The following is a 24,561-nucleotide window of genomic DNA, read 5'->3' on the forward strand; positions in this document are numbered from 1 at the left end:
AGGTTCACGCCATTCTCCTGCCTCAGCCTCTCCGAGTAGCTGGGACTGCAGGCGCCCGCCACCACGCCCAGCTAATTTTTTTGTGTGTTTTTAGTAGAGATGGGGTTTCACCATGGTCTCGATCTCCTGACCTCGTGATCCGCCCGCCTCGGCCTCCCAAAGTGCTGGGATTACAGGCGTGAGCCACCGCGCCCGGCCGCCTCTACTAAATCTTTCTAGTCCTGCCCTTGCCCTCTGAGAGCACTAACCATTCCTTCTTTTAAATCTCCTTGGTATAGCATCTGTAAAAATTAGGTGCCCTACTTTGTTACATGTCTGTGTCTCTCTCTGGCCTGTAAGCTCTCAGGAGCAGGGATCATGGCTTTGCAACTCCATCACCTAGTCTGAAACCTGTAACAGAGGTAGACATGAAGTAAGTGTTTGCTGGATGACTAAGTAAAGAAAGGCAATTTGAGTCACAAAACACAGACAGACAACAAAGCACCAAGGGCCAACTCTTGGGAAGTCCCTCTTCAGGAGGCAGAGAGAAGACTACAGGAGGAACATTAGGAGAGCTGAGAGACATCAGAAGGATGCTGAGCTGCCAAAGCCGAAGGAAGGTACAATATCAGGAAGGGTGGGCTGGTCAACATTTTACTGGGCTCAGCCTCCCAACTTGGTTCCCTCCAAACTCAAGTCAATCCACTAAGATGAGAGGAAGCTCAGGGAAAGAGGTTATTCCTAGGAACTCCTTTCAGCCTCTGAGCTGGGGAAAGAGCTGGGGGTCCCTACCAAACAGGAGTAGCTCAAGATGCCCCAGAGGATTTGGAGGAAGCAACCTTCCCAGGCTGGAGAGAATTTGGCAGTACCCTGGCCTTTCCTGGGTTATCCCCTGGGCTTCAGGCTTCAGAGTGATCCGTCCAGGGTGTGCTACTCCCATATAGTAGCTATATAATTTATTTCTCTTTAAGGAGGAAATAATGGCATCTCTGGGGGAATAATTCACTGCCTTTTGGCAGAGAAAATGTGATCCGTGATCCCACACACCATGCAATGTGCAGTACCAGTCTACATGGATAAACATCACATTAATATCAGCCACATAACTGCCTACATCCCTGCCTTATAAGGGTAGTGTGCCCCGTGTTGGGAGGGGCTGGGGGGCAGGAGAATTCTTTACTGACCCAGCAGAAACCCACAGGGCAAAGTCGTAGTGTGCAGTATTAGAGGATCCTCTGACTTTAGTCAGCTCAAACCAAAGGACGGAGTGATCAACTGGTAGCTAGCTGTCTTCCCACCACACCCCCACCCTGGGCAAGTCTGTACCACATTATAATTGCCATTTGACTATCTACATGTTAACATTTCAGCAAAGTTCATTTTATTGTTAAATCCAGAGGTACTTGTAACTGGCACAGTTTTCAATTTGGAAAAATAAATAAAATGAGATAGCAAAAGCTGACCCAGTTCTCTCCTATTTTTCCAACGTATCTCCTATATATACACACCCTAGATGTGATTACTGGCACTTAACGACCCAAATGGCTACAAAGATGGAAATTTTCCCTTGCAGAAGATGACTAATATTTTTTCAGCTGCTCTAGTCTATAGTATACTTGCGTTATTAGAAGTATTATCTAAAAAATATATCAAAGTACCTTGTAACCAATGTTTAAACACTGATTCATTTCCTTCCCTTTAAAAATCTACATTCAAACCAAATCGAGCAGTTCATCTGACATCTGTCCCTGCCACCCTCCAGAACAGCTTTTCCATGGCCACTGCCCGTGTCCTTTTCTCAGTCCCGTCCCCTCAGAAGCACTCATCTATTATGCCCACTTGCTCCTTCCTGAAATCCTTTTTCTTACCCTCCAGGCAACTGAGACTTTCCCTACATTCAAACCATTTATTTTAGAACTTCTCTCACCCCCTAAGGCATCACTAAAGCTCCCTCTGTAGCTTTCTCTTTCCTGAGGGCTCTGTTAACACCACTATTCCAAGATTGCCCAAGTTTCCATCTCTAGGGCTAGGTTCCCCGTGAGGCCCCAGGAGCCATTTCCAACTGCCTTCCCGGACAGCTTCCTCTTAGCAGCCCGGCTGGCATCTCAACCTCAACAAAGACTCACTGGGCACCACTTGCCACCCAGGCTCTGCTAAGGGCACTGTGTGAAGAAGACACACTCAATTCTTGCTCTTACAGTTCAGGATAAGCAAACACATCTTCCCTCCTACACGTGGGCTCTGCCACCTCCCCGCCAACCCCAGAACACTCGTATTAAGGCATAACACCTGGGCTGGAGGCCCCAGTACCACATCACATGGCCCTCCTCCCTGCACCCGTAGCTCATGGTTGTTAAGGTTCAGGAATTTGCCCATAAACACCTTCTCCCCTCCATCACTCACAACCAGGCCCTCGTCACCCGAAGGCTAGACTATTTCAGATGTGTGTCAGCTGATTCCCATCTCAAGTTTGCACCTGTCCAATCCATTCCACACACAGCGGTCTCCCAAATGACATTGCACTATGTCACTCTTCTGCTGCTCACACGTCAACCACTCCCCACTGGCACCAAAATGAATTCATTTCAAGCTCTCCAACAACAGGTAGGTCCCACCCACGTTTCCAATTGCTTCCCTGTAAGCATGCCACACTTCGACAGACTGGAACTGTAATCTATTCACAATACTCCATCCAAGATTTCCGTGCCTTCGTGCCTTTGCTCAGTTTGTTCTGTCTTCCAGAAACACCATTTACCCAGCTCCATCTCTGCAAGTCCAAATTCCATCCACAACTTGAAGCCTGGCTCAAATACCACAGTCTCCTGAAAGCTTTTTTTAAAAATCCACTCCTCCGTCAAACAGAATGAATCTCTCAGTCCTTTGCTTCTTGTGTCATTCTGATGACAAGTGACTTTTGCAGACTGTATTTGGTTGATCTTTGTATTTGCCATACAACAGATTACAGTGGCTTGCACCGACTACGTAAGAATCTGATGAATGGGCTGAGTGCCATGTTTCAAGCCTGTAATGCCAACACTTTGTGAGGCCGAGGTGGGAGGATCACTTGAGGCCAGGAGTTCAAGACCAACATGGGCAACAAAGGGAGGCCCCCATCTCCACACACACACACAAATATTAGCCAGGCATGTTAGCGCACATCTGTGGTCCCAGCTACTCAAGAGGCTGAGGTGGGAGGATTACTTGAGCTCAGGAGGTTGAAACTGCAGTGAGTCGTGATTGTGCCACTGCAATGCAGCCTGGGCGACAGAGTGACACTTGGTCTCAAAAAAAAAAAAAAAAAAAAAGAATTTGATGAATAAACAGACGAATAGATGGGCCACTGCTGGTGTGCTTTCTGTGTGAGAACTGCTAAATTTTGAAAGGTGATATTCCACAAAGACATCTCCAATCTAACCTCTGCTCATCTCATAACTACAAATTAGAAAAATAAATAGAGGCCGGGTGCCATGGCTCGCGCCTGTAATCCCAGAAGTTTGGGAGTCTGAGATGGGCGGATCACGAGGTCGAGAGATCGAGACCATCCTGGCCAACATGGTGAAACCCCGTCTCTACTAAAAATACAAAAATTAGCTGGGTGCGGTGGCACACACCTGTAGTCTCAGCTACTTGGGAGGCTGAGACAGGAGGATCACTTGAACCCGAGAGGCAGAGGTTGCAGGTTGTCACCAGCCTGGCGATAGAGCAAGAGTCCATCTCAAAAAAAAAAAAAAAGATATTAAATCAACAGATAAAGGGCACTGAGAAGCTGACCACCTGTCACCTACATAATCTGCCTTCATTTGAGTGTGCATGTTTATGGCTAAAGTGATTGTGCAGCAGGACTTTCTTTTGTCCTTGTGAGCGGTTTGATTAACTCTTTCGTTTTTCCGTCAGTTCTTTGACACAGTTATACCTTAAATATTTCTGATCTAACTAGATTCTACTGAGTAAACTAAGCTACTCTCAAAAAACCATTTAATTTCATGCAGCTAGGAGGGGAAGAAAACTGAAGAAGTCACATTATAACTTTAACACCATGACTCTGGCACTGAGAAACTATTTCCACAAAGCCGAGTCACACTGTGCCCTGCACATCTGGAGTCCATTCTGGGATTTGAAGCTGTAAATGTGATTAGGGACAGATGTCCCTCCACTGTGTATAAGAAAGAAAGACCAGCATAAATAAGCCAATATCCACTTAGTGGAGAAAAAAAATGTGCATCCCTCAGATGTGGATAAGACATTTACTTTTTGGAAAAAAAAAAGTTTTCTAAAAAAAACTTCACCCTTTCAAAACTTCACCCTTCATACATAGATGTTACTGTATATCGGTGAATAAGACAAATACTTCCACGTATATCCCCACCTCTGATTATTTAAAAACATAGTATCATTTCTAATCTTCATTATCACAACTGCTGGGGATGCTGCTGCTTCTTGGCCGGGAGGCTCAGGACAGCACCACTCCAAGTGGGGTTTGCAACCAGCAGCCTCAGCGTCTCATGGGGGGTGGTCGGCATGCAGAACCTGAGGCCCCACTCCAGGTCTGCAGTACCGAAACCTGCACTTCAGCTCTAACCTCAGGTGACCTGCATCCACATGATATCTGGGGGGCAGTGGTCTACGTCATGGTGTTTCTGTAACTCCCTTTGAATAGGAATAACTTGGAATGCTCATAAGACATACACGTGGTTTCCCAGGCTCCACGCCTAGCACTGATTCAGAAGGTCTGGGATTGGATGTGATTCTGATTAAATGAGATAATGAAATTAATATGACTGATATGCCCATGCCTGGCATTCAGAAGGCAAGAACCAAACTCTAGTCTCTCCTCCCTCCTGCAGTCATCAACACTAGTGGTAGGGTTGCCCAGTTACATTTGAATTTTAGATCAACAACAAGTAATTTTTAATATAAGCATCTGGCAACCCTAACTACCCCTGACCTTGGAATATCTTGGGGAGGAGAGTGAGTGGTAGATTAAGACTAGAAAAAATAGGCTCAAACTGTGCAGTTTTGAATGCCATTCAAAGACATTTAAATCAATCTATATACTAACTAGCCAAGACTAGATGTGACCCAAACCCTCCACCCACTTTCTCTCAGGAATAGTCAGAACAACAATGGCAAGTAGGCTGTGGGGACAAAAGTCCCTATCACAAGACCCATTAGAAAGGGAGGCCAGAGGCTGGACGCAGTGGCCCACACCTGTAATCTCAGCACTTTGAGAAGCCAAGGTAGGAGGGTCATTTGAGCCCAGGAGTTCAAGACCAGCCTGGGCAACAAAGTGAGATTCTGACTCTACAAAAATTTTTTTAAAAAATTAGCCAGACATGGTGGTGTGCACCTATAGTCCCAATTACTCAGGAGGCAGAGGTGGGAGAATTACTTGAGCCCAGGAGATTGAGGCTACAGTGAGCAGTGATTGCACCACTGTACCCTAGTTTGGGCAACAGAATAAAACCCTGTCTCTAAAGAGAGAGAGAGAAAAAGGAAGCCCAGAAGATGAAAGGAATAGTCATGGCCAGTGACCATGTCACAAAGAATAAGGGAGTTAAAATTTTAAAATCTTAAATCTATTTTGTATTAATTCTAAACTCTTGAACTACTTATACCCTGGCCAGACACATAAAAATAATTTAAGCCAACGAGTTGGCTTTTCTAACTGGTGCACATTTGAGCACTGGCCCTATTTGCAGAGAGCTATTTGCGATTTGAAAAAAAAAGATATATAGTGACATATCAAAAGCCAAATTTCCAGTGTCCTTAGCCCACTCTTCCAGAACCTTGAACTTGGTTTCTGGACACCCCACATATCTGGCCTAAAGCCCAGTTGTAAAGCCAAGCAATGACTCCATAGCTATTTGCTCTTATTTAATATATAATTCTTAACAAGTCTCTTTATTTAGCATCCTAAACCACAGCACAGAAACATCAAGGAATGAATTAGGGGCAGTTAAAATGACAGCAATAACAGCACAACAGAAAGGTGTATAGGAAAAAAACGTATTACATAAAAAATAAAAATAGATACCCTGAGTCATCAGGATGCATTTAAATTATGTATGATACATTTCAAAAAGAGTATATACAACATGTTTGATTTCCATTTAAAAAATAAGCTTAAGCAAAAAGAGCTTTGACTCTTGTAGAGGTAAGCTTTATTTACCTAAAATAAACATCTTGTCAAAAAAGTTACATAAATGAAGTCACATTTTTTAATCTAATGATGATTTTATCTGATTGCAAGTGAACTACAAATGACCTACAGAATGTTTTAGGTTGCATACTTGTTCCCCTCTGATTTCCAAGTAGCCTAATTCGGCCACAGCCAAGTCCCACCCTCTACTCTCAAATTCCCCAGGAAGCTCAACAGGAATTCAGCAATCCAGACAGATGAGAGACCGTTGTGGCAAACTCCATGCTGAAGTGCTCTGGACCCCTCAGGAAGAAAGCTACAGGAACAGCTGGCACAGACACAGAATTGGGACCACATATGCATCCTGATTCCTGTGAAACTTCAAGACACAGAGTAGAGAAGGCTGTCCTGTTAGGACATATCTACCTCTACATATACACACAGGATGCACTGCCAGTCCCAGGATCTCCTCAAACACAGGACAAGAGTGAGCCGTCCCTATCTCTGAGTGTGACTAGGAGCACCCACTAACCTCCAAAAGGACTTCTTTCTGACTTTTTCTTTTTGTATTGTGTTAAAATTTATGTAGCATAAAATTTTCCATTTTAATTATTTTTAGTGTGCAATTCAATGGTATTGATTACATTCACAATGCTGTCAACCATCACCATTACCTATGTCCAAAACTTCGTCATCACCACAAACCTATAGCTGTACACGTTGTACCTTCCCATTCCCCTCTCCCTTGGGTGGAGCTCTGGGTAATTCTACAACAGTCCCTGGTAATTCTAATCCATTCCCCATCTCCATGAGTTTGCCTATTCTAGATAATTCGTAGACAATATTTGTCCCTTTGTGTCTGGCATAATATCATGTTTTCCAGGTTCATCCATGTTGTGGCATGTGTCAGCACTTAACTGTTTACTTTTTAAAACTTTTTTTTTGTTTATATTCCATTTGGTATCCTTGTTTTGTTTTGCTTTTTTTAAAAAAAATCTGGTTCCTTTATCATCTTTCTTTCCAGTTCTGATGTCATTAGCCCCCAAGTCAGAGACATTTGAACCAGAGCAACTCCATCTTGAATAGGAGCTGGGTAAAATGAGGCTGAGACCTACCAGGCTGCATTCCCAGAAGGTCAAGGCATTCTAAGTAACAGGATAAGATAGGAGGTTCACACAAAATACAGATCATAAAGACCCTGCCGATAAAACAGCTTGCAGTAAAGAAGCCAGCCAAAAGCCACCAAAACCAAGATGGTGACGAGAGTGACCTCTGGTCGTCCTCACTGCTACACTCCCACTAGTGCCATGACAGTTTACAAATGCCATGGCAATGTGAGGAAGTTTCCCTATATGGTATAGAAAGGGGAGGCATGAGTAATCCACCCCTTGTTTAGCATATCACCAAGAAATAACCATAAAAATGGGCAACCAGCAGCCCTCAGGGCTGGTCCATGGAGTAGCTATTCTTTTATTCCTTTTCTTTCTTCATAAACTTGCTTTTACTGTGGAGTCACCCTGAATTCTTTCTTGCGCGACATCCAAGAACCTTCTCTAGGGGTCCGGATCAGGACCTTTCCTGTAGCACCCACATGGCTGCTCTTGTCCAAGCTTTCCCTGGTTGACTTAAGAGGCAGGAGATGCTGATGCCCCCTCCAGGTGAGTAGCTTCATGCCACTTCAGCTGGGTCCTGGTCAGGAAGTACTGTGCTGAAGAGACAGCAGCCTTGCTTTTCACGTGGAGTGGAACACATTGTGTTTTCATTTCCACATGAACCCCTAAGAGAAGAATTTGTGTGTGCGTGTGTGGTAGAAATATCTTTGCTACACCAACTGAAATGAGCTTACAGAAGGCAAGGACATATAATTATTATTATATGAGTGTTGGAAGGAGAGTTCAAACAAGGCCACAGGAGTGAATTGGATTCTTAAATGTGAAGGTGAAACTGTGTTCCCCCAGTCTCTCCCAAATGTGTCCCACCTATCTTGACAATGGCACCACCATCTCCCAGGAGGAGAGGAGGGGCCTCTTGGGTAGATTTGGTTTCATTTAGTCATTAGGAAAGGGTAAAAGGACCCCTCCTGCCCCCACTCAAAGATCTTGCTTGGGAGCTTAAAACTGGGACTCTCCCTGTCGATTCTCTCGCCTCTTTGGTGCCATGCCATGTTCATATTAACTGGGTTAAGGGCAGGCCTTTGCATCATGTGGCGTCAGCTTCTTTGCAGAAAAGGGGACACACAGACTTTGTTCTCACTTTGGTTCAGCAAATTCCCCTCAAGGACTAAGATATTTTTGGTAATGACTTAAAGAATCTCTTTCTCTTCTCTTTGGACATCATAATTATCTAAATTTAAATATTAAAAGCCACCAGGACTGTAATTTATTTTGTCTATTGATCTTTGGCCATTCAAGTACTACAGAAATATTCCACAAATGCTTCTCTGAAGAACAACAACAAAATCTTAGTCTCTTAGAAGAAAGGTATGCTCCAGTACCTACTTTGAAGTAAGTACCTTATTGACATCCCATACTAAGCAAAGCAGCATCTGACTTTAACATCTTATCTCTCTAACCTCACAAAGTGCATACCGAACATTAAGCAGCCCCTTTAACTTCCACTCTAGGAGCTTGCTCCTCTGCTATGTACCTAAACAGAATTGCTTTCCCAGGAACTCCTGGAGAGGGGAGCTATGGTGATGCAAATTGCATGGGCTCCTCCCAGTATGGAGGTAATCTTCCCTGCAAAATCTCTGGTGGTTGTAGCTGAGTTCTGCTCTGTGTAAGCTCTTCTCTTGGGCCTGGGCCTCAGCTAGAGAAGATGGTCCATTCTTTCCAATTCTATTATTCTGGGTCATTAACAGGCAGTGTACTTATAAACTCAAAATTCCCTCACTGCTCAGCATTTCCCAAATATTTTAAGCTAATTAGACACCTGATTTGCTTAAAAAAAAAAAAAAACCTCCTATTAATCTAACTGTACTTAAAACCCAGAAGTGTACTGCTTATGTGAATGTTTACTGAATTATATTTGCACATTAGTTACGTTTTCCCTTTGAATGGTTCTCATCTTCTGAATATTCTGCGTCTGCACTCAGTTCTTGGAAGGGTAAGGTCATGGTTTCTTATATCCCTTCTCCTTTTGTGTCTTCTCAGGTTCCCCACTATCTAAAGTTGATCATCAAGTAACAGAGCTTCCTGGCACAGAAGACACTTCTACATGAATTGGGAAAAGGCAGATTCATCCGGGTGGATGAATTACGAAAAGGAGCTCCTTCAAGGAAGAGGAGTTAGCAAAGATCATCCTTTCCTCCAGATAAATAAAAGCAGCCTTAAACCAAGATGAATGATGAGTGAAAGGACTGGATTCCAACCCCACCCCTTCCACAGGCCCGGGTCCTTTTGTGCAGGTCACAAACTGTAGAATTGTACATGGCAGCCCCACAATGTAAGTTGGCTCTGGAAAGTGCTTTCGTTAGGGTTTTCGGCAGTTTCTCAGCTGTCAGCTTCACTGTTTCCAGGCTCGGTCTTTACAGTGAAAAAATAAATTTTATGGCAGAAATAAGCAATATTCCAATACTGATAAATAGCTCTTCATTCCTAAATGCATAGGAACACTGCATTTTTTAATTGCATAAAACACACAGAACGTAAAATTTATCATCTTACTATGATGTGATGTTGAGTACATTCACATTGTTGCATAACCACCACCACCAACTGAGACTGTGCACTTTTTAGATGAAGAAAATCCCAGTCTGAAAATTAGGCACACCAAGTTTTTATTCCTGCCTCACTGGTAATGGCATGTGCCTCTATGTGAGTCATTTCCTCCTTTATTTGACTTCAGTTTTTCTCTTCTTCAAATTTAGGGTGTTTGATTCTGTGAGCACGAAATCACCTTTCCTCTCTAAGCTCTACAACTCCAAGAAAGGCTCAGTTGATGACCGGCTTGGTTTTCTAATACATATTAGTTAGTTTGAAAAAATTCAAGACCATTGTCAAGATCAGTAGAAGATCCTCGATGTTAAAACCACAATCCTAGAAGATGTAGAACCACTACCAGGAAGGCAGAAAGCCAGCACAAGAGACAATTCTTCTGTTTCCCCCACACTGAACTCCAGTCTCCACTGCTGTTGTGCTAATACCACCACCAGAGCCTGAGCCCTGGATCCTATTGCTTCCTGGGGGTCAGGTAGAAATATGTATTTGAGAGGCCTTGTCTGGAGTGTGGTAAGGCACATGTTTTAAGCAATGCCTGGGAAGCACTGCTCACATTTTGTGGGCAGAGGCCACAGCTAGTAAACACCCTGCAGTGTGTGAGACTGTCACACAGCACAGACCTGTCCCTGTTACTAGGGCTCCTGTTGAGAAATGCTAACATAGAGTTGAACATGGGAAAATGAACTCATTTCTGGGGTAAGGGATTAGGGGCTACTTCATCGTTTAGAGGGTAAGTACCTAAGTTGGGACACCCTTTATCCCCTCTCTGTGTCTCGTCATCTGACCCCTAATGTTTTCCCCTGGGCACACTAATGTCTTTTCATCATCATCATTGCAACCAATTTCCTTAAGAAAAAATTGAAGAGGCCAGCCGGGCACGGTGGCTCACGCCTGTAATCCCAGCACTTTGGGAGGCCAAGGCAGGTGGATCATGAGGTCAGGATATCTAGACTATCCTGGCCAACATGGTGAAACCCCGTCTCTATTAAAAATACAAAAATTAGCCGGGTGTGGTGGCAGGTGCCTGTAATCCCAGCTACTTGGGAGGCTGAGGCAGGACAATTGCTTGAACCAGGGAGTCAGAGGTTGCAGTAGTGAGCCGAGATTGCGCCACTGCACTCTAGCCTGGCAACAGACCAAGACTCCGTCTCAAAAAAAAAAAAAAAAAAAAAAAAAAGGAAAAGAAAAAGTTGAAGAGATACCATATTTGGAGAATATGCAAAGGACTTCCTAGTCAGCCTTGACTGTTCCCTGGGCCTGTGTTGTCTGGCATTTCCAACATTATTGAATATTTGTCATATTATTTTCATAACATTACTTATGTTAATATTTTTAAAAAAGAAATTAAAATATCATATACTCATTAGTGACTTTCATTTCTGCTTTGAGGAAAACATGCCAACTAAATGTCCCAAACAAAAGAATAATTTTAATAATGACATTAATTGGAGCATTATTTTCATATAATAAGCAAAGAACTGGATACATTCAAATGCTCAGTAACAGATGGCTAAGCAAGGTACTGGAACAGTGAATTATGAATGGCCACACACTCACTGATGCCCACAACACACTGTATTGATTCTCCACAATCTTTATGTGAAATAACGTGAAGTTAGCAAAGATGAACTAACCTGTATTTACATAATTGCAGTTATAATTATAAGCACATTAAACAGAATCAAGACAGAGAGATGTGAAAATAAAGATCATGAAATTCTATTTTTAAGCAAATTCCTCACAGTAAAAAAAAATTTTAATTGGAAAAACTCATTGTTTCCTCATCGTTTTCAATTTGAGTAGAGACCTCAATTTTGAAATTGAAGGTAAGAACTACACTCATTTACTTCTTTTACTTTTTCTCTCACAATCTTACGGGCCAAAAAGAAATTTCTGAATTTAGGGTAAAAATGTTGGTTTGCAAATATGTGTGTTAGAAATACTTAATCAGTAATTTATCAGACTAATTCATTAAGATGAATGTGATGAACAGTTTCTTACACTGAAGTGCTCAGCAGGAAGCTCAGGCCATTTAAAGGCCCTTGCTCTCGTTTATGTGAGAATACTTGGATGTTAGATTTCACATGAAATGGTGCAACTGCATATTGATAATCTGAAATCAAACCTATGAGTCTGTATTATTATATTTGGCTTGATCCAATTGTTAGATAATTAACAATTCAACTGCCTTATTTATTTTTAATTTTTTAATATTTTAAATTTTACTTTTTTTTTTTTTTGAGATGGGCTCTCGCTCTGTCACCCAGGCTGGAGTGCAGTGGCGTGATCTCGGCTCACTGCAGCCTCCACCTCCCAGGTTCAAGCCATTCTCCTGCCTCAGCCTCCTGAGTAGCTGGGCCTACAGGCACGTACCATCACGCCTGGCTAATTTTTGTATTTTTAGTAGAGACGGAGTTTCACCATGTTGGCCAGGCTGGTCTTGAGCTCCTGATCTCAAGTGATCGGCCCAACTTGGCCTCTCAAAGGGCTGGAATTACAGGTGTGAGCCACCACGCCTGGCTTCAATTGCCTTATTTAAAGTGAAGTCCACATGAACAAATTCTCCAACCTGAAAATACATCAGCAAGTTCTCCAGTGACTTTAGGTAGTGTCTCAGACTGGATCAATGTATGTAAGGCCAGTGCTCTCAGTGTTAGTGAGGGTTCCTATCAGAATCCTCATCCTAGAGTGTTCTAGGATATAGGGATACAATAATTCAGAGTGCAGGAATACAGAAATCTGCCTTCAGGTTCAGAGCTGTATTATGGAAAACCCTCAATGACCCTCAGGGTGGCAGAAGGATATTTTCCTATCAAACTCTCACCGTCTTAGAATGCTACTTATTGGCAAGTTTCAGGAATGAGGTAGAGAGTTTCTGTTCATTTCCTGTTCTGTGAAAGTGAACCCGACTCTTTGGATGGAAGAGTCTTTTCAGGCTGCTTGGTCCACCTCCACTCGGATGTCAGAAGCCTCTCTCCTCCCACGAGAATTTGAAAGGCAAGAGGAAATAAGATCCAGGACCATAATGGCGATAAATTATTGAATCTTCTTTTCCAATTTTGCAATAATGAATCCAAATAAGATTTTGCTAGTGTTGGTAGACAGGATGTGCTCTATAAGCCAATAACTTTTTAATTCCAATTAGGATCACTGTGATGCCTGAGAGGCTAAACAGAGACAGAGGGTGCATACACCACAAAGAATAAAGTTCTATGAGAGACACCCACATAGATGCTGAGGACAAAGAGATCAGGCAGGATATAGAGCTGTTGATCCTAAAGTCTGCAGTGTACACTTTTAGGGAAAAAAAGCTATGGGTCTTAAAATTTAGGCCACACTTAGATGCCAAATCATCACAAATCTGGAATAAAGCTAAAAGAGGAAAAACTCTGTGTCCCTCTATGTCATCAGCCTGGATATGCTGGTCTACCCAGCAGCACTGAGCAGGGGTTAGACTCACTCTAAAAAGATTGGTTCAACGCACTGTGAGCCAGTCACTGCAATCCACCTGCAGTCTAGTGGAAAACAACAGTCTATGAAACTAGCAAAGGGGAATCTCAGAAACTTGAAGCTGGTTGTTTTCAGACCCAGCTATCTCTCAATAAAGCAGCTAGAAATCCCAACAGAATATTTATTCTTTTGTTAATCCCTGAAGGAATAAGGATTCAGGTCATAGCTATCCAGCTCTTCTCTCAAAGAAACTACCCTTTCTAGAAGTGTCAAACAAAGCAAAGGGGCATGGGAGGAATGAATTCTGTATATTTCAAGGAATTCCAACATCCAAGTAAAAACTATAGAAAGAGAAGCTGAAAACATGCTCAAGGTCTACCAGAGATATTTTCTGTTTTATTACTATTATATTTCTAGAGTCTAAACAGTGCTTGTCACATAGTAGATGCTCAATAAATTTTGGTTGAGTGAACATTCTAGCTATCAATGGAAGATATAGGAATGCCAAGTAGTCTGACTTGGTACAGTTGATAGGAAAGTTTTAAGTAAAACAAAAACAACTATTCCATTTCTATCCAAAAATATATCCCAAATTTGTAAATATCTATATTTATTCTAGAATTAGAGATATTTTAAAAACTTTCAAGAGCTTCTAAAAATGGAAAAAGTCAAGTAAAATTCCAGTTATATGTAAAAGTATTGTCTTTTTAATGCTTTGATGTTACTGGTCTAGCTCTGTTTTCGTCCAATATACCAATTGACTCTAGCTAATATTGCAGATGTTTTAAAGAAAACCTAGTATCTATGAAGATGGAATATTTCTCCAGGGAACTAGGTGAACACCCAAGTAGATCTCCCAGGATGCAAGACTGGTTTAGACCTCAGTCTTATATGTTCAGAAACCCGATATGTCAGCACACTAAGGACAGATCTATCTCTTAGAAGCAGACCCCCAATGGTGAACCTCACCACGACTGATAGAAAAAAACAGAATGCCAGTTGGCCAATTAAAATGAAAAACAGGACTCCCAACAAAACTGGCATTCTTTGGCCAGCATATTTCTGATGGGCAAGCTCTAGAGAAAGCTGAATTTGAAATCCTCAAGTTGCTTTGGGACATGCAATGAGAATGAGAGGTCTTAACTACAGCATTCCTGTCTTCACAAATTCCAGGCCAAGGATGCCTAATGCATCTTTCCCTACAATAGAGATACAGGTGGCCCCTAGATAGATAGGCTAAATCTTCAGGTCAGGGCACCTCAACCCTGAGCACTATTTGGAAGGGCACTGCCAACATCTGCATCTATGACTTTCTCTTTAGTATTCCTCCTCTACTGAGTTTCAATTCAAAATAATACATTCTTTTTTTTTTTTTTTTTTTTTTTGAGATGGAGTCCCACTCTATCGCCCAGGCTGGAGTGCAGTGGCACGATCTCAGCTCACTGCAACCTCTGCCTCCCAGGTTCATGCCATTATCCTGCTTCAGCCTCCCGAGTAGCTGGGACTACAGGCACCCGCCACCACACCCGGCTAATTTTTTTGTATTTTTAGTAGAGACGGGATTTCACCATGTTAGCCAGGATGGTCTAAATCTCCTGACCTCATGATCCGCCTGCCTCGGCCTCCCAAAGTGCTGGGATTACAGGCGTGAGCCACCGCCCCTGGCCCAAAATAATACATTCTTATTTTAGATATGTTCATATCTTCAGTTAGTTCTCAAAGTGTTAAAGATCTTAGAGACTGTCATTCATTCATTCAACAAATATTTGTTGAGATCCTATCATGTACCACACACTGATCTGGGCAGCAGGATACAGTAGGGAACAACAGACAAAATCCCTGGTTCCCATGAGGCTTACATTCCCTTTCTTTATTTTTTCTCTCACTCTGCCTCTTTAAGATGACTTTGCACTATGGGCTAATTTGATAGGTTAATTCCCTGAGGCAATCGAATTTCTCATTTGTGACCATATATTTGCCATTATGTACTGTTTATAATTACAAAAAACAGATGATATCTTCTATTAACGTTTCTGAAAAGTTCAACAGGTGATTACTCTGTTGGAGTTCACAAGCAAAAAGTGAATTTCCAGATCACCTTTATCTTGCTTGACGTACCAGAGTGGTGTATTTTCACCAAGAATGGAGAGCCTTGTGTTCTTCTCAGGGTTATCCCCATTGAAAGGGCTTTAAATGAAAATGTGAGGGAACTGGAAAGGAACATAGGACTAAGAGTTGGTATATGTGTTCCAGAGTCTGCCTTAGCTAATACCCAGCTATAGATCAGGCAAGCCAACCGAGCTCTCTAGGTCTCCTATCTTCATCTTTAAAATGACAGGGTTTGCCTAAATCACGAAGAAAACAACAGCTGGGAAATGTTAGGATTCCCCCTGGTAATAGGAGCCAAACCTTATTCATCTCAATCTTTCTTTCAGGGCCTTGGGCCATGCCCCACACATCCTGGCTACTTCAGAACATCACTTCATCAAACACTGAACCTGTGACACCAATGTGACAGCTGAAGTCACTGATATTCCAGATAAGATGTTAAAATTTTTTGTTGTTTAGCTATGGAATCCTTTCCTCACCTAAATGGATGAATCTGAGTCTGCTCGGATGAAGCAGAGGGAAGGGATGCCAGAAGGGGGTCCTGTCAACACTCCTCACCACTCCCACTCCAGCTTCAAAGAGGGCTTTGTAGAACAAGCACATCTAATTGGCATGTCTAGAGGAGCACATAGACCAAATTTTCAATATGGCCACTGGTTCTGAAGGGAAACAGGAGCTTTTAAGAGAATTGTAGTAAGATTTTTTTTTAAATTAAAAAATATAAAAGTGTCATGCAGAGGAATTTACTTCTGGCTGTTAGTTATTTTGGGGCCGAAAGACTCTCTAACCCCTTGCTAAGCTGTCTGATACCTTCGTTAGTCATTGTCTGCCTCCTGTTTAGCTGTGTTCTCTGGTTAAACCTCCCTTTTCAGAATCTCACATCTGCCATTCTGGTCCTGACCTCTTCTACCTACCAGACTAACACCCTCCAAAATGAACTTCATCAGCCTTCCCATCTGCTCTGCCTCCCCTGTACCTGCCCAATCCCTTGGCTATCATCCTCAACTACCTGCTTATCTTTCTCATTCACCAAATTTTTCCATTTCTCTTCCAGAAATCCTTCCGATTCTGATGCCTCTGTCACCCTATTGACTGATACAGTTTGGGATTTCATCATGTTTTGCCTGGGTTATGGCATTAGCCTCCTAACTGATATTCACACTTCTATTAATTATTATAGCAGCTATCATTTATTAGTGTTTGCTATACATTCAACGCTTTGCTAAGAGTTATACATACATTATCTCATTCAATCCTCCCAATCTAATTGGGTATTCTTATTGCCAACGTACAGCTATGAAAACTGAGGCACAGAGAAATTTAAATTACTTGCAAATGGTCACACATGTAAGTGGCTTAAAGTCTATTTGACATTTTAACTCTCTCTCCCATCTCATTCTCTCTCCACACTGCTGCCAGAGGCAGCTTTCTAAAACACAGCTCTAATGATTTAATGATAAAGTCCAAACCCCCATCTCGGCATTAAGGTCTTCACAATATATCCACAATGTGACCTGTCAGCTCCAACACTACTACGCCTACCACACATAAGTTCACATAATTGCCTACCAAGTCCAGGCTATTGGGCAATTATAACATCTTCCTGAAGTGCCATCCTTCCTTTTATCTGCCTGGTAAACTTTTATCCAGCTCTCAAAACCCTGTTTATGTTTATTTTTTATTTTAAGTTATGGGATACATGTGCAGAATATGAAGGTTTGTTACATAGGTATACATGTGCCATGGTTCAAAACCCTGTTTAAATGTCAATTCCTAGATGAGTTTTCATCAGTTTCCAAAGGTAAACCTGGTAGTTCCCTCCTCTGCAATCCTATAGCATTTTATTCAGTATCTTTGTCATAGAAAAAAAAATAAATAAATAAAGCACTAAAATTTATCACAAGTGTATTTGTCACATTGTAACAACAACAAAAAAGTTCCTGCATGACAAAGATCACAATATACTAATCAGAATATCCTCTCAATGTACCTTGCCAGGTACCTGGCTCACAGTTGGTACTTAATTAATGCTTATCGAATGAAATGTTCTTGCTGTCTCCATTTTTCTCAACAACATTCATGTTTCTTCCCAAAGCAATCTGGCCCTGTCTCAATTATGCTGCTAAAACTCCTGTCCTGAAAACTGCCAATGCATATGGGAATTAGGGGTAGCAGTTGATATTTGCCTTGAAAAGGATAAAAGAAGCACAGGATGTTTCACTATTAATTAGTTCAGGTTTAGTTATAAAAGTACATTTGGGGTTAGAATATGTTGCTTTGCATCTATTTTGTATTAGTCAACACCTGGCTGTGATAATATTTTAGTTCCTAAATATCGCTCATCTTTGTAACCCTCAGCAATAAAGCAGTTGAACCAATAATGATCATTTTCTCTGCTTCACTGGGTGGGTCTTCGGAGGAAATACGCCAGTGAGCGGGAGGCCAGCCTCTCTGATGCAAGGGAAGAGGTGCCAGCACGCTGCTTGTTCTGCTCTAATGGACTAGAATCGGGGTAGGGCTGAGCTGAAAATGGTTGCACATCTTTCCTGCCTAGGGGTAATCTTAGAACCATACCTGCCCCCCTCAACAACCACTGAACAGAAGCTAAGTCAGAGGGCTCACTTCCACAGCATCCACTCTGAGTCACACCAAATGGGAAGGGAGAATGCCTGATGTCCTGGAAAACCCTGCCTTGTGACCAGGGGCTGGAAAACTGGAGGACACATTTTCACTTCATTCAATATGAAGCCTTAAAAACTTACTAGTCTGGCTCATTGTGTTTATTGTGCTTGCTGTGTTCATCTTAAGAGATGTTTGCAGCAGCCAATAACTCTTAATTGCCAGCCTCTACTGCAAGACTGCGGTGCCTGAAAGCTATACATCCCTTCCTTCTTCCAGCAAGTTCCAGACCTCCCCTTTCTCCAGGCTGCTCCTTTCTCTGGCTTCTCCTCTACCTCCTTAATGATTCCTCCTCCACCACCAGCCCCATAAATAGTACTCAGCAGGAAACCATTCTCTCCCTTATTAAGGTCATCAGCAGTGTTGTCTTAAACAAGATGGCTTCCAAATATCTGGGCATTTCAGCTCAAATGGGGAATAGCCCATTGGCACTCCTCTTTGATTGTCCCCAAGGACCTCAAAATGAGAGGGTCTCAAACTAAACATTTTCATCTTTCTCCGTCCTGCTAAAATCTATATTCTGCCTTACCTAATTTAATGAACTGCCATTCTTTCATTAATTGGTCCCTTCCTCCCCACTCGAAGCTAATCAATTAGCAAATCCTTGCTGACTCTACCTCTGGAGTATCTCTGAAATCCATTCCTTCTCTCCACTGCTTTAGTCAGGGCCTTACCCTGTAACATGTTCTCCCTGCTTGAAGTCTATTTACACTTGTCTTATGGCTACTGACACTTGGTATCTAGATCGGTAATCCACTCATTTGTGATTTCTCCATACTATATCCAAGGAAGACTATAACTTCCTTGGATAGAGAAACCTTGTCTCTCTTTTTTGTCCTATTATCCTTGTGACAATACTGTGCTTTACACACAGTAAGTGCTTAATAAATAGACTTTGGCAATAGAAAACAGAGTATCTTAAAGTGACTGCCCTTGTTCTTCCAAAGAGCAGATCATTAGATAATTAAATATTTACTCTAACTTCTTCTGGCCAATTAACAATTTTATATATACACACAGACTATACACACAGATACAGGCGCACACTGTATGCCCTTAGATACCTTTAAGTCAATCTTTTAGCAAACACAAAGAGAGGCTCAATCTCCCAAATAATTAAAACATAAATTGGGCTGTATTTTTGTTCCTGGTCTTCCTTGAGGAAAATGACACAATGCTTAGTAGCAAATGAGAAATTATTTTGCAAATCTATATCCTCAAAATGCCACCAAACATGGGTCATGCATCCTGCTTTCTTGCATTTTGATCCTATTGCTATGACTTAGTGTGGTAATTATATTACAAAGCTATTATTCGATGAAATGAAAATGGCAAAACAATTTAAATGCTTGTCTAAAAAGACTCTGTTAGAATGCAATTATGAGTGAAATTACAATGGCAAAATAATTGAAATGCAAGTCTGGAAGGCACGGTTATGAAAGCATTAAAATGCTCCTGTTGGGGACTCACAACACGGAGTGAAACTATACACTCCTGGGGACACATTTTTAATTCACTAAAGCAGGCAACATTTATGGGCAGAGGAGAATATCTGTGCTCCAATTGTTCTGCAGCATTATCTACACTTCTAAATGCCACCTGGGGGTGGGTAACATCACCAGGGTTTCTGGGTTTGGAGGATAGTTTGATAAGAGAACCGTATGTCATACTGTGCTTTCATACAGCACCAGGAAGATAAAGGCACAGGGCAAGTTGGGCTTAGATTTTTCTGTAGTGTTTCTAGTATAAACGGTGGGATCATAACATTAAAATATTTTTATTCTAAATTAAGCTGGCAATTATTAAATATTTGTGTGGGTATATTTCTAAGGGTCTATCTTCTTTACACATTCTGCTGACATATTCCTTTAGCAAAATCTCAATACATATTTTGATGTCTAGGCTTACAATTGGATATACTTGCTCACCAAAAGAAAAAAAAAAACAAAAATGAAATACAGTGCTAGATACAAAACCAGTCTGCTGAGATGATCAATTTGACAAATGACCAAGGACCCTCCTCTGAAGCATGGTGATGTCTGCATTTGATAGTGGAACACACAAATGAGTGTACCAGCAAAATATGCACAATATGCTCCTGACTCCCACCCCTTCAACCTACACAATCTGCTTTCATGGATCCATTTTTTTTAGCTAAGCATAAAGAAACAAATACTAGGAGTGGGTCATATAAAAGAAACAAGTGTTAAAGGAATAAAAAGATGTATATCATTTTCTCATTCATGATTATCTCTCTTGTGTTGTCACAGAGCAAGTTAGGATATGGCATTTAATTTTAATCACCCAGGAAATTTCTCAGCATCAATGATAATAACATTACTTAATAAAGTTACTAGGTTTCCACAAAAAGAATGTACACTTTTGTTTTTGAAGCTTTAGTTTTAAAGAAGTGCCTTGGAAACATAGACACTAAGTGTTCTTTCTTTCATGGACTCTGAAACACATAAAGATTTAATATGCACATAAACATGTTCTCTGACGCAGGATTTGCGAAGGCAGTTTGAAAATCCTCCTGATTTTATATACCAAGCGTTTGCTGCGGATCCTTAAACTGCTGGGGGGAGATTTCACTGCATACTTGCTTCTTGCCTACTTATTTTCCCTTGCACAAACTCGGAGAGTGTTAACTATAGCTTTGTAAAAATATAAACCTGAGTCCATGGTAACTTCAAAACAAAAATCAAATCTGCTGTATAGATATTTTATAGAGAGGTTACATTATTTTTGACACACACATTTAAATATTTATATGATTTAAAATAATATAAAGAAATGAAGTTTTTCTAGTTTGGGCACAAAGTTACACACCTTGAAAAAGATTCAAAATCACCTATAGAAAATTATATGAATAAGGCTAGTTGAAAATCGAAGCAAACATACACATAGATAATAGAAAAAATTAAAGTTATCAGGGTCTGAAAATATTTAAACTACTGTATTACACATCAAAATTGACATTTGAAATCGTATTTGTCAGAGTTTTACAGAACTAATCTCTGTATTTAGAGAAGTGTTAAATATAACAGCATTATTAACTTCCAAGAGAATAGCTTTGGAATTTAATAAAGGAGAAACCAATGCAACTGTGATAAAAATATAAGTTAAAACATACTCTAACTTACTTTGAAATGCATAAAAATAAATGGGGTTGATGGAGAGATGATAAAGAAAATATAGTAAATGTTAACTACAGAATCTAGGTGGTAGGTATACACACGTGTTCACTGTACAATTATTTTGATTCTTTTGTATGCTTAAAGTTTTTTTGTAATAAAAAATTTGTTAGAAAAAATGCAGTGCTCTAGTTGAAAAGTATTTATTCTCTATGTTGATAACTGTGCTTAACAAATAAGCCAGTTTCAGAGTTGGCCTCACTGACACCACACACTCACCTAGCCATCCAGATCCTGAATTTGGGATGCAGAGGTCTGTCTCGGCACTGGGTAACACGAAGCCAACGACAAACACCTCTACACCGTCTGCCATAAGAGCCATGCCCAGGACGAAGAAAAGGGCCCACTGAAAACGACCATGACCGCATTCTTGGATTATCAGCTCATATTGCTGGGCTAGCTCTTCCTCGTCAGCTCTCCTTTCTGATTCCAGCTCCTGCCGGTCCTTGTACTCATCGCCCTTTGGCTGCCCCACTGACACGATGCTGTCCTTCGCTTGGTTCATACTGGGGATGCCCTGATACTCCCCCTCGTAGATCTCATCATCTTCATCATGCCCCTCAGTGGCTTCACTTGAGCCTTCGTCATCATTGGCCTCCCCATTATAGGTTTCTCCAGCCGGGTAGTAGTCATCATCATCTTCTTCATCTTGGAACCGACTGTAGGACCTCTGGGTGTATTCATCCTGGGCTCGGTCCACAGCTTGATTCACCTTCTTCACTGTTTGTTTCTTCACCTCTCTGGCAATGTCCTTGGCACCCTTCATCAGTGAAGTCCTATCCTTGTAAGAGTCTTCCATCTTATCTCAACTGATGGCCAATGAGAAGACGGGAAATTTTCACAGCCTCCGTTCAGTGGTTCAGTTCTGACAGCATCATCCACTTTGGGTTCAAAACAGAACTGCGAAAGAAGAAACAGAGGAGATATTTATTATTCCTTTCTATATTTTTTTTTACTATCTATTTCTTGACCTCTTTTCAGTGTCCCACAAACTGCAATACAGAATTAGTTTTTCCTTTTTTTTTTTTTTTTTTTGATCTCACTGTATACACATGTATACCCTAGGCTGCTTCTCTGCTTAAGTGTGAGCATTACTTGGAGTATTTAGGGTTTTTGCTGCTATTATTATTGTTTAATTTTAAGGAATTCTATCCCCAGGGTAACAGTAAACAGGAATTCCCCTGAGAATAAAACAGAGCATCTTGCATCTTTAAAAGCACGCCCAACATATTTTGAAAGTGCTACAAGCATATACCTTGATTGAGAAAAATGGTATTGCTCACCGACACATACAAATATTGCAAAGACAAACCAGAGTATTAGAAGAATCCTACTGGGCCTGTTTCCTCACATTGAAAAGCAGGCAGCCCCTTATACAATTGCTATCAATCAAACTATAGCTATATTTGTAAAATTGGATCTCTCCCCTACTTAACATTGTGTTTCCTTCCAACAAATGGTAACAGAGACTAACATGGCACCCCAAACTGGCAAGGAGTATATTCCCATAGCATAGTGTCATATCCACAGGATTGTCAGAGTTCATCAAATGATTTTATGGCTGCATTTGATATTGAATTAGAACATATGGCTTGTTTGGTGAGAGGAGTCTGCACTTTCAGAAACTACCCCCAGGCCTTCAGGGACAGGTAAGCTCCATGCCATGTCCCTTCACAACCCCACTTCTATTTTCTTTGTCTCTGGATACCCAGTACACACACACACTCTCTATCTCTCCCTCCCTCTCACATCCTCCCACCTGCCACTCTGGTTAGCTGCTGTTTTGGTAGTAAAGTCTGGACCTCCCAGGATCTGTTATTTGGTTTTCTTTTTCACTGATAGCCCCCTCATGCCTTGGTTCCTTAAATTCAGGCTGACCTCAAGGTAACTTATATTCCATTTGTCCACTCAGCTGCCTCTTCTGGTGGCTCATGTGAGTCACTGTCAGGTTCATCCTTGTACACAGATGATAACAGAGGTTAAAAAAGTCTTTCTCTCCCATCATTAACTCCCCAAGCCTTAAGCTACAGCAGCATTCCAAACATTGATTTATATAATCGTCATTTCTACTTTTTCATTTTGTACCTAGTTTAAAATATTTAAAGTGGTTATTACTAACATACATTTAATTACTCCTCCAAATGCCACAATCAAACCCAGCAATAAAGACAAACAGATGTTTGTTTATAAATGGACCATGCTTCATTCCCACTGAATACCTACAAATGCCCAGTAGGCAAAACAGGAGTATGGCTCTCACAGGCCTGCGTTTTGGAAAATGATAAAATGAAATTAAAATAAACATATGATTGCAAGGTTTTTAACCAAATGTTTTAGTAAATGATTTTTCTGTTTGTTCTCCCCTGGCTTTTTTTTTTTTTTTTTTTTAGAACTGAGAGGAAGAGAAAGAGAGGAAGAGAGACATGGGAAAATCCATGAGAACAGTAAGAAAAAATGGAAAGGTGGTGAGAAGGGAGGCTGAGGATGGGGTGCTCAGAAACTCAAGAAGTCAGGGGAAAGGGGCAGAGAGGACAATGATGAAATTGAGAGACATTTCCTACTTTAAAAATTAACAGAAAATCGGAACATTTCACACAATAAATAAAATAAACTGCCATCCTATCCATTGAACGGATGATCACATCGGACACTCGGTATCAGCTGCTTCCTGTACATAATCAGCTCCAGAAACACCATTAAGTGAGCTCCAAAGCCCGCTTAGTTGAAAGCAGAGTCTGAATGACCCTATGGCACTACCCCAGTGCCTTTCATAATGGAAAGCTTCTGCCATAGCTGTTTCCAAGAAATTATACATCAACTGACTGCATTTGGCTTTTTTGCTTTTGTCCTCAGCCACAGGTGTCCTTACCACATGCTTTACAGGGTTTTCATCCCTAAAGAGGTCCTTGTATAGGAGCCACCTCTGTAGGAGGCAAGAGGTATGATATCTTCAATGTCATGGTTATGACTGGAAAAGTGGACAATTCTAACCCCCTAAGTAATCTAAGCACTTGAGCAATGAGAAATAAAATAAAATACGAATTTTACAATTAAACATTCCAATTTTGAAAAAATTCTTGCAGAAATCTTAGTTTTAATTCCAGGACAAAACAAAGTATGTGCACATATAAGTTCTTTCTCTTTCAAGATTTCTCATCCCCCAAATCGAAGCTCAGATAAGTTCCTTGAGGGAAGAGACTTGTTCTTTAGTTTGTAGTCTTACTAAAGCAAAGAAGATTTTTCTGTGCTCTTTCATAAACGAGAAATATGAATACTTATTCAAAAATGCTAT

The 24,561-nt window shown here is 41.1% G+C and overlaps 1 protein-coding gene across 2 annotated transcripts in view; it reads right to left on the reverse strand.

The window, feature by feature from the left end:
- The window catches only part of SV2C (synaptic vesicle glycoprotein 2C), a 282,632-nt gene that overhangs the window by 212,135 nt on the left and 45,936 nt on the right, over window positions 1-24,561 (reverse strand). For both annotated transcript variants that reach the window (XM_063623107.1, XM_055252508.2), the window contains exon 2: window positions 21,489-22,169. In XM_063623107.1, coding sequence (XP_063479177.1) covers window positions 21,489-22,068 — 580 coding nt within the window. In that variant the 5' untranslated portion in view covers window positions 22,069-22,169. The remainder of the gene's footprint in view (window positions 1-21,488; window positions 22,170-24,561) is intronic.

The sequence above is a fragment of the Symphalangus syndactylus genome, chromosome 18, assembly GCF_028878055.3.
Source record: "Symphalangus syndactylus isolate Jambi chromosome 18, NHGRI_mSymSyn1-v2.1_pri, whole genome shotgun sequence".
Taxonomy (NCBI): domain Eukaryota; kingdom Metazoa; phylum Chordata; class Mammalia; order Primates; family Hylobatidae; genus Symphalangus; species Symphalangus syndactylus.